Source organism: Lotus japonicus, chromosome 3, assembly GCF_012489685.1.
Source record: "Lotus japonicus ecotype B-129 chromosome 3, LjGifu_v1.2".
Lineage (NCBI taxonomy): Eukaryota > Viridiplantae > Streptophyta > Magnoliopsida > Fabales > Fabaceae > Lotus > Lotus japonicus.
The window spans coordinates 33,514,153-33,531,089 of record NC_080043.1 but is presented as its reverse complement, the minus strand read 5'-3'; the positions used below and the strand labels follow the sequence as shown (position 1 = coordinate 33,531,089).

Genomic DNA, 16,937 nt, shown 5'->3' with positions numbered 1-16,937 from the left:
AGGGTCCCTAACAATTCAAGTCACATCGTTGAAGAGTAAAAACCATTTAAAACCAAAGCAAACAGCCCACACATCACATTTGTGAACAAGTTCTAATCACTCTAGCAATGGCAGAAGTTCAGTTCTTTGGTGTAGGAGGAAGCCCGTTTGCTCGCAGGGTTCAAATTGCTCTGAAACTGAAGGGGATTCAGTACACTTACATTGAAGAAGATCTCAGGAACAAGAGTGAACAACTTCTGAAATACAACCCTGTTCACAAGAAGGTGCCAGTGCTTGTCCACAATGGAAAACCCTTGGCTGAGTCTCTTGTTATCCTTGAATACATCGATGAAACCTGGAACAACTACCCAATCTTGCCCCAGCAACCGTATGAGAGAGCCTTGGCTCGCTTCTGGTCAAGGTTTATTGATGACAAGGTATAATTTCTACATTTTATACTAATTAAAGTGAAAGCAAGTGGGATCAATTATGCGAATCAACCTTTTCTATCATACTAATTAGTCTTAGATGGTCTAAACCGGCTGATGTCTTCTATTAGTAAGTGAACAATTGAAACACGTGCTAAATTCTGCTTCACAATGATAGGAATAGCTAACATCTGTGACGCTTAAAGAACAATTCACCATAGAGTGGCGCGTAAAATATGAGCATTGTAAGTGATAGTGTGATGTTGCTGTTATGATTCACTGAGATTCCGCATTTGTAGCTTTATTGGTCTCACCCTGAAAATTAACTTCTAGATTTTGAAATGGAGGTTAATTATTTGTGACTCCTCATTTGTGCATGCTTGATGTGATTATGATACTTGTGTTTTTACATATTGTTTGTACGCCAAAATTTTCACATGATTTTTACGTTGGTTGTAATGATATAGCTTAATTATTGGTTGTTTAATTTGGATATGTTACCTTTGAATTGTGTTGAATTTACATGTCTTTTGATTTATTTTACTTTTTCTTGCATTTTGATGCAAATTTATGCCTCTGCCATCATAATTTATGAAGTGAAACTAATGTGAATCTTCTTGAAATTGATCTGCTACTCTGAATCAAGATCCTGCCGGCAATTTCAAGGGCTGCGTGGACCGCGAACCAAGAGGAACGCGAGAAGGGAATTCAAGAATCAGTGGAGGCTCTGCAATTTCTTGAGAAAGAGTTGAAGCACAAATTCTTTGGTGGAGAAACTATAGGTCTTGTGGACATTGCTGGTGCTTTCCTAGCATTCTGGCTTCCTGTGATTGAAGAATCCACAGGGTTCAGCTTGCTGACTAGTGAGAAATTTCCCAAGCTCTACAAATGGAGTCAAGATTTCATCAATCACCCTGTTGTGAAAGAGAACTTGCCCCCTAGAGACAAGCTCTTGGGATTTTTCAAAGGTCGATATGCTGCTTCCATCAATGCTTCGAAATAAAACAGTCTTGGGTGTGAGGGTAACTCCTAATTGAGGAAAGTTATTTGTACTGAATCTTGTAATGATGTGGTGATTCCCTTTTGGGTTAGTTATCTACTTGTTTGAATTTCATCTAAAAGTGCAGTGTGGGTGCCCTGTTTACTTCATTAGCTGGATAAGTTCTGCCATAAATAAAATTTCTTCTTTGGAAGGAAAGATCAAATAGAAATTTTCTTCCTTTCTTTTATGAAGGTTACCAGATAGAAATAAATTACATTCACACGTCACCACAAAACCCTAAATTTAAGATAATGGGTTTATGTTCTTTATTAACAATGCCATAATCGATTAATCTAAAGATTATGGCATTGTGTTTTTTGTCTTTTAGTGTTAGAGCTAAAAACAACAACTTGAAGGGCATCCAGTGATAACTTGAATGAATTTTGCTCACATGAGCACTAATCTAAATGTAAAACAATGTAGATTTTGCTCCAGTGAGTGTTGATTCAATTAAGAAAAGTATGAACTTGAGCAAAAAAAAGCAAGAACAATGTAGATTAAGTTGTGTATAAACAAGTAAAAGAGGAAGGAGAAACTATTTACTTGATACTCTTTCTAGCCATTGTCGTATATTGTATAGACTTGGGTGTTTCAAACTGTTTCTTAGTGCTAAGAACCACAATGCCATAATCTTTAGATTATGACACATTGTTAATAAAGAACATAAACACATTAACCCATTGTCGTATATTGTTCAGTCATTGTCGTATATAAAGAGTTTTACTTTTTGAGTTCTTAGCATAAAAGCATAGTAAGTAACTTTTTCCTCTCCATCATCAAGATCTTCTTCTCTACCAATTTCATAATCTTGCAAGTAAGGAGGTGGACGTCGCTCCCTTTGTGAGTTTCGATGAGTTGGTGAATCTATTGTTGGTTTTGCTGGTGCTTCATTAGCTTTATTATCTACTTCTTCATTTATTACAATTGGTACTGGAAGCAACTCCTTTTATTTTTCTGACCAGACCCACACTCCATCTTTATCAAAGCTGACATCTCTATTGATGATTTATGAGTCTCGGGATTGTACAACTTGTAGGATTTCGTTTCCTCGCTGTAACCTACAAAGATACATTTTTCTGCCTTGTGATTTGGAACATGTGCAAAGCAACACAACCAAAAATCCTTAAGTGACTAAGAGCAACTCCAATGGGAGGGGCTCTTATCTGGGCTCTTATACACTATTCAGCACTATTTTGCACTATTTAATGTGCCACGTCATACTTAAGAGTCTGCTAAGAGCCTGAAGCAGATTTTGCTCCAATGCATGGGCTCTTAAATTACTATTACAAGGGTCCCACCCGTGTCCCACCATACAACATTAAATTATGATATTTATTTTCACCCAATTTAGATTTAAAATTTAATATTAAATCAATACTTCAACTAAAAATTAATTTCATTAATACTTATATGAATTTAATTAAAAATTAATTTTACTGAAAATTTAAAATAATAAAATTTAAATTTGAGCACGTTAACTTAAGAAATTTTAAAAAGTACATTGTATTGAATGATAGAAATAAAAGAGAGCCAAACTTGAGAGAGAGAGCCTCATTAAAACCTTACTAGGAAATATCCAATTGAGATAAAAATCTAGTGAATGAAAAAGAGTACCACAATCCCTTTACTAGGAAAAACCCAATTGGGATTAAAACCTAGTGAAGGAAAAAGAGTACCACAATCCCTAAGAGAGCCCTTCATACATTACATTAAAAAAATAAATACGAAAAAAATACATGACAATGAAAAATAAACAACAATATATTTTAAATGAAATGCACATTAAGACGTGAAGATTAAGTTTCATTATTCTTGTTTTCAGGAAGGTCCCAGATATGCTCCACCAAGTCTGCTTGAAGTTGGCGATGGATTGACCTTTCAATTTGATGTGCTATCCTTTCCAACATAGTTCTAAAAGCGGGAATAGGACCGCTTAATACTTCAGCATCCGATATGTCATTATTGACCTGCTCATAAACAAAATTACCTTTGTACGTGTTGCGCTCATCTTCAACAATCATGTTATGCAATATGATGCAAGCATAGATTATTGACTTCATGTCATTCGGATGCCACCAACGTGATGGACCACGAACAATCGCAAACCGAGATTGGAGCACTCCGAATGCACGCTCAACGTCCTTTCTTGCTGCTCCTTGTATTTTGGCAAACTTTTGCTTTTTTTCTCCTTGTGGCATTGGGATGGTCTTCACAAATGTTGCCCACTCGGGATAGATACTGTCTGCTAGATAGTATCCCATGTGATACATTGTTTCATTCACTTTAAATTTCACCATGGGAGCATCTCCACTCAAAACCTCATTAAACACGGGAGATTGGTTTAGCACATTAATGTCATTGTTAGAACCTGCAACGCCAAAAAATGCATGCCAAATCCACAAGTCTTGTGATGCTACTGCTTCAAGCATGATTGTGGGCCTTCCATGATCACCTCAGGTGTATTGACCTTTCCACGCAACTGGACAATTCTTCCATTCCCAATGCATACAATCAATGGAACCCAACATACCTGAAAATCCACGAGACTCCGATCCCCCCATTGAAGTAGGTGTGTCTTGTCTTCCTCGTTCGGACGCCTCAAGTATTTCCCACCAAATACTTCACACACACCTTCTACAAAATTCTTTAAGCACTCAATTGCGGTACTTTCACCAATTCGAACGTACTCGTCAACACTGTCAGCAGGTGATCCATACACCAACATACGAATAGTGGCGGTGCACTTTTGTAATGGTGACAGGCCTTGTCTTCCAACTGCATCAACAACCATTAAAAAGTACGAGTTATGAGACCCAAGGGCCTCTACAATTCTGAGGAACACATCCTTTCGCATTCGAAACCTTCGGCAGAAAAGCTCTTCCGTGTATACAGGATTTTCAGAGAAGTAGTCCTTCCACAACCGCTCGTTGCCATCTTCACGATCTCTCTTTATTACTCTTCTTGTTCGCTTGGGCCTAATAGTGTTGGCATGTTTTTGTTGATAGAACTCCATCTCCTGCTGCATCATAAATTCAACTAACGTGTCATTCATAAAATCCTCAACACATTCGTTGTAAAAGGTGTTCCAGTCGGATAAATTGTTTGAATCCATTATATGGCACAATGAGAAAATATTGGTGTAATTTGATATGAGGAATACAAGATGAGAGAATGAAAGAACTCTTTGTAACACCCGGATTTCGGTGGCGTCACCTTAATAACCAAAGAGAAAATAAAGTGGAAAACCAAGAATTTTTTTTTCGATTTGTTTAATTAAAAAAAAGACTTGTCGAAATAATGACTCTATAACGAAAGATAAACATAACTAATGTACAATATATTTACAGTCCCCGCTGTAAGAAGTAAGTCACGTCACGAGTAACCTCCAGTGACGGGAAAGTAATCGAAAATAGTGCCCGTGGGCGAATATGTACAAACCAAAATAAAAGGTCAAGTGTTCGAAATACAGTCCTCCAAAACGAAAGTAGGTTAGCCCAAAACGGCCTAAACAAGACCACCTAGTCCGACCAACTCTCTGTGATTTCCATAAAGAAAACCACACAAAAAGCTAAAGGTCGGGGACCTACCCTGCCCCAAAATGAGAACATGACGACCAGAGCTGTAACGCTACTCCTACCCTAATCCTGCCCAGAGGAGCGCACCACAGCACTCCCAACTACACACTGGCATGATTGTCGCCTGAATCAGAATCCAGGACGACTAGGTCACTGTCTGCATCCATCTCCTCTCTCGCTACTGCCTGGGTCTCAAACCTAGGAACTCCCGTCACCGCATCCACTAAGCGGACGAACACGTCCTCCTCCATCAGACGCGCCGAAGGCACAACAAGATAACCACGGGGAGAAGTCGATGTCCTCAAGCGAAGGGTGGCTACAGCAACACGCTATTGGGCTGGTCTCGCGGGTCCGGAACCCGATCCAAAATCATCAGCAACAGCAACAGTAGGTGAACTAGAGTCCGATGAAGTCCCTCCCACAGGCTCCTCCTCCGAGGGGTCCTCGTCGTCAGAAGACGACGGTGGTGGTGGTGCTCCTACACCGGGTCCACAGTGCACGCCGGGTGGCAGGTTAAAGCTGACAGTGTAACGCCTCAGTACTCCCTCCGTCCAATGTCCCAGACTGACGACAGGGTTCTCCAATATTCTCCCCGAGTAGATCGCTCGGTGGCCGGCGGGGTCGACCACCCATGAGTCGGGGATCTCCTGATCAAGCATCTCGAACCTAGTCCCCCCCGAAGGGTGGACCATCTTAAACCAGTCCGTCATGGACATCTGATAATGGGCGTAGTTCGCCAAAACACAAACAGCAGGCGCGAGGGTCAACTCAAGGAATTACATAAATAATACACCCAGTAGATAAAGTTTAAGGGATAGCTACTTAGGCTTAGAGGTTTGTGAGAGCATTATAAATTGTATATCTTCCAATTGAATATAATTGATAATTACTGACAATTAACATATATCAAGTAAGATTAACAAGTATCAATCACACTCGGCAGCTAAGTCAGTATGCATGGTGCATGAATGATATGACGAGGAACAAGATGCAATCCGGAAGGATGGGCACCAACGAGTCAATCCTAGCACCGGCCATAGTGGGACCATTTCTGTTCGGGTGTCTCTTATACCAAATAAAATGTAGTCAGATCAACAGTATACCCCTAGGCCTGCCATTTCTGTCTGCTACTAAAAAGCACTCTTGGTGTTCTTATATGGAAATCCGGGTCTTAGGACCATTTTGGAATCCATCGAGGTCCGACTTCCCGCCGTGTTTAAACCTCAAAATGTGTGAATGAATGCAACGTGATTAGCCAAACAACGTCTCCGACCTTACTCGTCACGTCTTCACGTGTTCTAGCTAACTTATTGTCTCTAAAATGAATACCCTAAGGTAAAAGTCGATTCTGCGAAAAAAGACAATTAATTATGAAAGGAGTGTAATCACTCTTGATGACTTAAGGGTCATCTGACTCATCTAGTTCGATGGTCCAAACTGCTCAACGAGAGAAGAGTAACAATGTACTTGGAAACTTGTAGTTCCCTGACTTATCCTTTAGATAGTCAAATAAATAAACTGCTCATCGAGCAAAGAGTATAAAATACTTAGAAACTTATTAGTTTCCCTAAATCTTGGATTCGGCAACACTTCTCATTTTCCAAAACTAATATCCAAACCCTAAGCTTCCATCTGAGATTGTTATCATTACTTAAAGGGTTCAGAGGTTGTTTAGTGTATTATGAATTTTCCTTGTAAAATAGTTTCCATTTAGTTTTATCTCTAATCTTATAAGTTTAGAAGATTCCAACATCCCGAGTAACTCCCAGAGAAGGTCTTGATCCACTAAAATAATAATAAGGGTCCGAACCTCGGTTCGTCCCGTCAAACTCTCTCAAAATCTCACGATGAGTATGGCACAATCGCCCGTGTTCCTCACTTTGGCGTATAACAGATATATGTATAATTGCATAATCAAATTAACACAATCCAACAGTCATGACACATATATCAACACATTCTAGATTAACCATTTAACACATAGCATGTGAATCAATCAACAACAAATCAAAGCGATAAATAATCAACAATGTCGGCCGAAGCCTCAGAAAACGGAGACACACGTCTCAATTAGTTCACTCGGCCGAAGCCTCCAGAAAACATTTCCCAATCAATCACAATCAAGTGCATAAACAATAAATGAAGTCAAATTCGACGACACCTAAAGCATTTGCTAGTATTCAGTGAGTAGCCCTCACCTGTAGTTCCTCCAGTGCGTTCCTGCAGCGTTCCTTCACGATCTCCTCCTTCCGCTCCACGAAATTCCTCAAACGAACCTTAGAGCGAAATCACAGAATTCAATCACAACAAGTTAGAAACTCAGCAAACAATAATTACTAAGGTTACACGAAGCATTATAAACTCCGAAGTACGATAACCTAATGCGATAAGACGAGTTTTCGAAAAAGGAAATTTTCCTCCCCCCCTTAGGGTGCTCTCGGCCGTGCACTAATTTTTAGTGTACCGGCACTTTTTCTTCAATCAAACTTGATTCATAGGTTATCATTAATCGTAACTAAGGCGAATTAAAGCTCGAAAAAATTATCGGATCGAAAACTAACGCAGGGGTATTTTGGTCAGTGTTTTTAGCTCAGAAATTCAAAATTGGAATTTCGAAAAACAAATTGGATGGGGACGTCACCAACGACATTTATGACAACTAATCCTACTGGAGCTAAGCTGAGTCGAGAGTTTTAAGTCAAAAGGGCGAAACTTTAGCCGAAAAATGGGTATTAGAGCAGAATCGAAGCTCGGCGAGATTCGGCGAAATGTAATCCGCTAGACGTACTCTTGGGTTAGTAGGGAATATGTTTAGACACTAAAATCAAGTTATTTTGACAGTTTTACAAAAAGCTCGAAACTTTGAGCATAGAAAAACATAGAGAAAAGCGACATAATTGACGATCAGAAGTAAGGAATATCATCTATACCTCGAGGTCTACGCGTAGCAACTGTCAGTGCGACGATCAAGGAAGAAACGGCGAAAATCTTTTCCTTCCTTTCTATCCTCCAAGCTCGCGGGTTCAATGGGGTTATGGGTTTGGATTTTTGATTTCTCACATATTTATAGGTGGGGAAAATGCGGGAAAATGAAAATTTCGCGATTCCGAATTTTCCTACGCATTCCTCTGTGAATTCTAAGATAGGTTCCGGCGACAGAATTCCATAACTCGAAACAGGTTTCTTGGAATTAAGGCAAACGATCCAAAGTCGGTGTAAATCGATTTTACCCGAAAAACTACTTTTTGCAGTTGATGTCGGATGAGAAAACTTCTTTCTGAAGAAAGATTAGAAATATCGAAAGAAATCGGTTCACACGTGTGGAATCTTCGTTTGAAGCTCCGAATAGAAAAAGTCTTCATTGACAGTTTATTTTAAGGTTCTTGAGCTATCAGGGATTTAATTTCGGCAAACCTTCGAGAATTAGAATCGAACGTTCGTACATCTCAGGTTTTCGTATCAAAACGCTTGTCATGGAAATGATTAAGAGAAATTCTAACATTTCCCTGAAGATTTTTGGAATTAGTTTCTATAGTGCTTTTAAGGGTAAATTAGTCGTTAACTAATGCACTTGTCCTAGGCATAAGTGAATAATACTTGCGCTATAACTTATATCGATTCTAATGTTATCCTTAGCCTTTTCTTGAACTTTCTCCTTCATAAATTTATTCCATTTGATGAACACTTGTTCAGTTTTCCTTCACGTTACATCGAACCTAATCGTGAATAGGAATTTTATCAATTTATTCTAAGCTTAAAAACTTGGGTCTCACATTACTACCTTCCAAAAAGAAAGTTTCGACCTCGAAACTTAGGGTTCAGTAAAAAGTTTTGGGTACTGTTCCTTGATATTTTCCTTAAGTTCCCATGTAGCATCGCATGTATCCTTGTTCCAAATGACTTTCACCAACACAATCTCTTTTCCCCTCAACTGCTATATTCCCCAACAGCTATATTCCGCAACGGCTATATTCCGCAACAGCTATATTCCGAACAGCTATATTCCCCAACGGCTATATTCCCCAACGGCTATATTCCCCAAGGGCTATATTCCCCAACATTGACGTAATACTTATTAAGAAATTTGAATGATAAAATTACGACATTGACGATGTACTGATTAAGAAATTAGAATAGCGAAATTACAACATTGATGCAGTACACATTAAGAAATTAGAATAACGAAATTACAACATTGATGCATTACACATGGAGAAATTGGAATAATAAAATTACAACATTGATGCAGCACACATTAAGAAATTCGAATAATAAAATTACATCTTTGATACACATTAAGAAACACAATAAGATTTAAGACATTCCTAGTTCACGCAAGGCGAAAGCACATAGTAACTTATGCTTTGCTAACTCCTCCTCGCTCATTCCAGATGTGTTCTTGTTAAGGAGATCCATATATGCTTTAAAATTCTCAGCCTTCTTAAATTTGAGTTCATCTTGTCTCATTTGTAGTTCACCTTGTTTCAGTTGTTGGTCAACTTGTTGCAAATCTAGTTCTCTAGTCCTGAGCTCCTTAAAATTTGCCATCATTTCCATTTTAGCCTTCCCCATGGCTATCATATCAAGGTGAGGAACAAAAGATAGAGTACTTGGCGCAGTCTCTGTTGTTTTGGCCTTTCTTTTCTCTGCCTTTTTTCCCTTAGGGCGGGTTGTTGGTTGTGTTGCCTCATATTCATCGCAATCAATTGAAGCACTTGGGTCAGACGATGTTGCGTGCACCCCAGATCCTGACTTCTTTTGTCCCCTTGAATTGGTTGTCATTGAGTCTCCCTTCCACTTTGGTTTATCTTTCACCATCCGCCATGCATTCTCATGTTTGAAATCTCTTTTCTCGTCTACAAAAAACATGGCATGCGCCTCATCCATGATCTCCTTCTCTGAGTGTCCACTTTTCCAAGGAGTGGTAACTTTCTTGTTGCAACCGGTAAAGGTTTGAATATCTTTACTCAATTTTCCAAAACGACATTTGTGCATCTTCCCTGTCCTCGAAGGAGTGTTAGAGTCACGGAACTCTTCATATTGGTCGCGGATCCTATCCCAGAACTTTGCTGCCGTTTGATCTATTCCCACTGTCGGATCCTTAGAAATGTTAAGCCATGATTGAAGAAGAAGTAAATCTTCTTTAACGCTCCATGCGGTGCGTTTCTTTCCGGAAGGTTGATCTCTATCTTCAAGATCAATATCATCTAGACCCTCATGTTATGTATCATTAGGCGTAGCCTCACATTGTGTATCAGAGACTTTTGAACCACTACTACCAGTAGGAAGGGCTTGGCCTTGAAATTGGTATTGTTGTGGATGCATGGGGTATTGTGGATTTGTAAAATTTTCATCAGGGTGAAGTGGTTGGTTTTGAGGTGGATATGGAAACATTTGGTACTGAGAATTATGAACATTGCCACCGGTGTGAGGCAGTTGGTTTTGAGGTGGATATGAAGACATTTGGTACTGAGAATTTTGAAAATTGCCACCGGGGTGATGCGGTTGGTTTTGAGGTGGATATTGAGACATTTGGTATTGAGAATTTTGAAAATGGCCTCTGGTGTGATGCGGTTGGTTTAGAGGATGGAAAGATTGTGGAAACATTGGATTTGAAAGATTTTGAAAATTGCCACCGGTGTGAGGAGGTTGGTTGTGCGGATGGAATGACGGTGTAGGTCGAAACACCGGCGAAGGTTGGTTTCCTTGTTGTAACACCGGCGGAGGTTGAGAACTTTCATTGGTGGGAGGTGTTTGATTGTCCAACAATTCATAGTATTGTTGATAATGATGGTGATCCATTTTGAATTTTTTTGAATCTTTGGACAAGAGAGAAATTGTGGGAGTAAAAATTGATGTGTAACATGATGAAGTGCACTATATATAATGTATAAAAGCTGAAAAGGGAGAGAAACGGTCTGAAAATCGGTCAGCATAGGTCAAACGGTGTCTGGAACCGGTCCACAACGGGAGGGTGACCTCCTCAGCCGGTCACCCATTATATAAAGCCCATTTTCACCTCTTCACTAACCCTAGCCGTTTCCCCTCTTCTTCTCTCCCTGTCTTCCTCCTCTTCTCAGACTTCTCTCTGCAACCTCATCTCCACCAAACCCTTCACCGCCACCCAAAACCCACCTCACCTCCAACAACCTCATCTCCATCAAAACCTTCACCGCCCTTTCTTCCCTTCCCGTTCTCCCTCTAATCCTCCCTTCCTCTGTTCCTCTGATTTTCGCCCCCAACCGCCAAACCCTATTTCTCTTCTTCCTCTCCTATAGTCCCCTCCACCATGTCCGCCCCCAACCGATCCAATCGCCACCATTTTCGCCCCCAGCCGCCACCAAAGCTTCAAATCTGAACCAAAACCTGCCCAACGCCCCCAAGCGACGATTTTTTCTCCAAATCCGAGTCGAGAAGCACCTGGATCGGAGACATGCAAGCTTTCCTCAAGCGCCACGCTCCGCCACCGCCACCAGATCACCCCCCAAGCTTGATCGGTGGTCCAAGCTTACAGATCGACGACATGCAAGCTTGAATGAAGAAGATTTTTGAATCTTTGTTCAAATGTATGAAATAATTTCATCTTTCCTTGTTGCTGTTCTGATCTGGATATTTTTCATCATTATTTTTCATTTTTTATGTAAATAAATTTTGATTAATGGATATTGTCCTTGTTGCTGTTCTGTTAATATTCATTGTTCATCTTCCTCTTCAATTCTTCAATTCTGTTATGGTTCCTTTTGTTTTTTGTTGTGGAATGTGGGTCTGTCCTTTGGATCAAGGCCAAGTTGCCAAAATCCTGACTTCATATCTGATTTTTGGCAATGGAAACTTATCATCTTTGATGAATTGGTTCAAAGGACGATAATCCACTACAAGCCTTTTTGAAAATAATAATTTTTTAATCTAAGAGCCCATAAAGCAGGGGCTCTTGCACAAGAGACCTTGCACTGTAGCTAAGAGCCTCAAGGCTCTCTCCAACGCACAGAAAAAATAAGAGTCGGCTCTTAAAACCTCCAACTGGGCTAAGAGCCCAACGTTGGAGTTGCTCTAAGATTTGGCTTTCCCCCACTCCAAGCTTCTTCTGGAGGTTTGCCACGAACACTTTTGACAGGACACCTGCTTACCCAAAAACTCTTCGGTAGTTTCTTGCAGTGCAACATGCTTCTCACTATATCCATGATAGTTCTATTCTTCCTTTCCGCTACTCCATTTTATTGAGGAGTGTATCTAGCAGTCATTTGATGCTTGACTCCCTGCTTTCTCAAGAAATCATCACAAACAATATACTTTTGTTCCCCTATCAGTTCTCAAGGTTTTTAGAGTATAACCATTTCTTCTTTCAACATATGCCATAAATCTTTTAACCGTATCACAAGCATCAGATTTATTTTTCAGAAAATAAACCCATGTTTTTATGCTAAAGTTGTCAATGAAAGTAATGAAATAAATCAGAGTTCACTAGCTCAAGTGGTTTTGAAGCTCTCTAGGTACATCTATTAGGAAAAGGGTCTCAATGCTTTTTTCCTACTACACAAGCTTCACATGGCTTAGCAGGAGCTTGGGTAACATGCAAGCCAATAACTCACTTCTTATTTGCAAGGTACTTGATGCTTTCAAAGTTGAAATGTCCAAGCTGCATATGCTAAAGCCAATTATCATCAACAACTACATCTTTGCAACACAAATCAGCACCATACTTGATATTCATTGGAAACAAACGATTCCTTTTCATGTTTGTCTTTTCTATCAGGCCCATCTCAACATCATTTATGGTGCATCCTCGCTTGTTGAATTTTATATCATAGCCTTTCTCAGAAAGTTGTAACACTCTTAAGAGATTCTGATATATACATGTACATATGACACATTAGAGATATAATTCAAAGATCCATCCTCTAATCTGCGATCTTCCCTTTCCGCAAAACATCAAGCATTGAATTATCACCAAGCTTGACTGTGGTGTGGAAACTTTCATCTAAGTTGGAAAATAGCTCTTTTTTGCCGCTTAAATGATTACTGCAACCTGTATTTAACAACCACTGGTTCTCATTTTTATCAGCAGCTACGACATGGCACGTTGTAAGCACCATCTTCAACTTACCTTCAACTTCTGCAACTCGAGTATGGCTATCTCTAGTATTCATGCTTTAGTACAACATTCTCGACTATAGTGACCATACTTTTTACAATTATGGTGCTGAATATGAGATTTGCATTCAAATTGAAAATGTCCATACTTTTTGCATTTGTGATATTGAATATTAGATTTATTTTGTAAGGAACCATTACCACGTGTACCCTTGCCTGAGTCGGGTTGAGGATTCCTCCCCCTTTCTTTGAAAGTGGTTCGTCCTTCTTTGCACAGGTCCTTCACTCCTCATATTTGTTTGACTTTTAAAGCTTGGTCAAATGTGCCACTAGACCACTCATTCATTCGCATCTAATGTGACTCCAAAGATGCCTGCAAATCATTTAGAGTCATTTTTGTAAGATCCTTTGCTTCTTCAATTGCTGCTTCCACGTAATTAAAACGAGTTGAAAGCATCCACATAATTTTGTCCACAACATCTTACTCCTTTATGTCATCACCGTTGGATTTCATTTCATTGACGAGCTTATCCATTCGTGAAAAATAATCACGAATGATTTCATCTCTTCCTTGCTCCACTAGCTCGAACCGACATTTTAAGCCTTGCAACCTCGTTCATTGGACAGGATCAACACCTTCATATGTATTGATCAAAATTTCCCAAGCCTCTTTTGCAGATTTGGCATGGAAAATTTTCTCAAAAACTGATAGCTCCACTGATTCACAAATCAATAGCAAAGCTTTTTGATTGAGCAAATGATCTTTCTCAACTTTTAGCTCATCAGCTTTTCCTTTATCTCAATCAGTTGGTTCAACAAAACCTTTCTTCATAATGTCTCTATACCCACCGGTTGTTAAACGCAACTCCATCAAGGGTTTCCACATGGTGAAATTTGGATCTGCCATCGGACTTGAAAACAATTGTTTGTACCTGCTGGACTTGATTTACTCCCGTGCGCGCAATATGACGTTACTTCATCTTTTCTTCTGCTAATGAAATTTGCCATATCAAATTTTGATATGACGTGTCAAATTATGTTAGTCTTCTTCTTGTTATGGTCTCTAAGAGCAACTCCAACGCTGGTTTCTTAGCCCAGCTGCAGTTGCAAAGGAACCAAGTCACAGTTTCTTATGCATTTGAGCTTGGTTTCTTAAAGGTTTCTTAATTCATAAACAGTGGCCAGAGTTCCTTCCACAAGGAACTTTGCTTTTGGTTCTTTAGCATTAAAAATTATTATTTTCTCTCACCAAAACCCAACTGATTACAGTGGGAAAACAACAGAATGAAGATGAAGGTCGTAGATGATCAAATTGAACAGAAAACATAACACAAATTTGCAGAACAGAAGAAGAAGATATGAAATTGAAAAAAAAATATTATTAATTTTCTGAATATTACAGAACAAAAAGGTCAATTTTTGACCTAGAAAAAATTATGCAAGCATGGAAGCTCCAATCTTGCAGTGCATGTGCGAAAAGGGACCTTCTTTCCTTCAATCAAGTGGAAAAGGAACCACCTTTGCTCCGATCTGGTGGAATTGATGAAGGGAAGTGATGGGGGATGCCAGATTTGATGGAAAAGGAAGCTCCTTTAGGAGCTCCAAGCCTTTGAGCGTATGAAACAAGGACTGTGGGGGGTGGATTGTGTAAGATCAAGTTTTGATCTAGTAGTACAACTCTATGTTTTGATGATTACAAGTTAACCTTTTGATATGAACAACTGTGGTACTCTAACGTGTTTTTCTGAGTGTGCTATTTACAGGCTCTGACCTCAACTCAATCTCACACAAATCAGAAGCACTGTGTATAAAGGGTAACCCAAGCAACGCTTTCGCATTCACCATGTTCAGTATGAACAGTGGAAAAGCTTCAGAAGTTCTGAAGCTATACAAACTCTGATGTGGACTCAGTCGCTAGAAGCTCTGAAGATCCAGAAGTTCTGATAACCAAGAAACACTGAAGGTTCAGATGTTCTGATGGTGTAGAAGACTCTGAAGATCCAGAAGTTCTGATAACCAAGAAACACTGAAGGTTCAGATGTTCTGATGGTGTAGAAGACTCTGAAGATCCAGAAGCTGAATAGTGGAAACTCTGAAGTCCAGAAGCAAGAAACTCTGAAGGCCATGTTCTTCCCTCTGAGTTCAGAATCAGAAGATACAATGGTCAGAGGATCTGTGCTTTCCCTCTGACTCTGATCAACCGGCTTCACAAGTTCCAATATGAAGTATTCCCCTGATCAGAAGTCTCCTAGGTTAAAAGGTCAAGTCGCTATCCAAGTACAAAAGCAAGTGTACCTTCCTGACGACCTACCTAACGTTCTCAGCCACAGCAGAAGCTGGATTTTCCAGAACTGCCCTCCAACGGTAGCATTTCCCATGCAATGCTCAACCCTAATCCTTGGAGTATATATAGAGGCTGAAGATTGAAAGAAGCGGCTAGAGAAAAAGAAACACATATACGCGCAAGACATATTCAAAATATTCTAAGCTTTCTTTCATCTGAAATTCATTGTGTTTACTATTAGTTTTTTAGAAGCAAATCTCTTGTAAACAATTCTTTGATAAACAGTTTGTTTAGTTCCTTTAGGAGATCAAGGTTGATCGGATCCTAGAGAAGACTAAGAGAGTGAATCTTAGTGTGAGCTAAGTCAGTGTAATTGTTAGTCACTTGTAGGTTTCAAGTGCAGTTGTAACTCTTACCTGATTAGTGGATTGCCTTCATTCTAAGAAGGAAGAAATCACCTTAACGGGTGGACTGGAGTAGCTTGAGTGATTTATCAAGTGAACCAGGATAAAATCCTTGTGTGCTTTTCTATCTCTTATCTTTAGCACTTAAGTTCTCGAAAGATTTGTCAAAATCTTTAAGGTGGAAGTTTTGTTCTGAAAACGTTATTCAAACCCCCCCTTTCTACCGTTTTTCATACCTTCAATTGGTATCAGAGCGCAAGTTCTGATTACCACACCTAACAGTGTTCAGTGATCCGGGCCGGTGTGAAAAACAATGGCTGCCACCACCAGTGAAACTCAAAGAGATGGTTACAACGCAAAGCCTCCTATGTTCGATGGTCAAAGGTTCGAATATTGGAAAGATAGACTGGAAAGTTTCTTTCTGGGTTTCGATGCAGATCTCTGGGATATTATTGTGGATGGCTATGAGCGTCCAGTTGATGCAGATGGCAAGAAGATCCCAAGGTCAGAGATGACTGCAGATCAAAAGAAGCTGTACTCACAACATCACAAAGCAAGAGCAATTCTTCTAAGTGCTATTTCCTATGAGGAGTACCAGAAGATTACAGATCGTGAGTTTGCTAAAGGCATTTTTGAATCTCTGAAGATGTCTCATGAAGGAAACAAGAAAGTCAAAGAATCAAAGGCATTGTCTTTGATCCAAAAGTATGAATCCTTCATCATGGAGCCAAATGAGTCCATTGAAGAAATGTTCTCCAGATTTCAATTGCTTGTAGCTGGCATACGACCTCTCAACAAGAGCTACACAACAAAAGATCATGTCATAAGGGTCATCAGGTGTCTTCCTGAAAGTTGGATGCCTTTGGTGACTTCAATAGAGCTCACGAGACACGTTGAGAATATGAGTTTAGAAGAACTCATCAGCATTTTGAAATGCCATGAGCTGAAACGCTCAGAGATGCAAGATCTGAGGAAAAAGTCCATAGCCTTGAAATCCAAATCTGAAAAGGCTAAGGTTGAGAAGTCAAAGGCTCTTCAAGCTGAAGAAGAAGAATCTGAAGAAGCATCAGAAGATTCTGATGAAGATGAGCTGACTCTGATCTCCAAGAGACTCAACCGCATCTGGAAGCACAG

The 16,937-nt window shown here is 39.7% G+C and overlaps 3 protein-coding genes across 3 annotated transcripts; 1 reads left to right on the top strand and 2 right to left on the bottom strand.

The window, feature by feature from the left end:
* Positions 1–1,636, top strand: LOC130749530 (probable glutathione S-transferase). Its single transcript, XM_057602904.1, has 2 exons — positions 1–416; positions 1,054–1,636. The coding sequence occupies exons 1-2, from the start codon at positions 108–110 to the stop codon at positions 1,408–1,410; spliced, it is 666 nt and encodes a 221-aa protein (XP_057458887.1). The 5' UTR covers positions 1–107; the 3' UTR covers positions 1,411–1,636.
* Positions 1,637–3,245: 1,609 nt separating this feature from the next.
* LOC130744004 (uncharacterized) lies at positions 3,246–4,561 on the bottom strand. Its single transcript, XM_057596201.1, has 3 exons — positions 4,081–4,561; positions 3,546–3,817; positions 3,246–3,416 (listed from the first exon to the last, which is right to left on the bottom strand). The coding sequence occupies exons 1-3, from the start codon at positions 4,559–4,561 to the stop codon at positions 3,246–3,248; spliced, it is 924 nt and encodes a 307-aa protein (XP_057452184.1).
* Positions 4,562–9,338: 4,777 nt separating this feature from the next.
* On the bottom strand, positions 9,339–10,019 carry LOC130744003 (glutathione S-transferase T2-like). The gene has a single exon (XM_057596200.1). It carries the CDS (start codon positions 10,017–10,019, stop codon positions 9,339–9,341), a length of 681 nt encoding a protein of 226 aa, XP_057452183.1.
* Between the last annotated feature and the right edge of the window lie 6,918 nt (positions 10,020–16,937).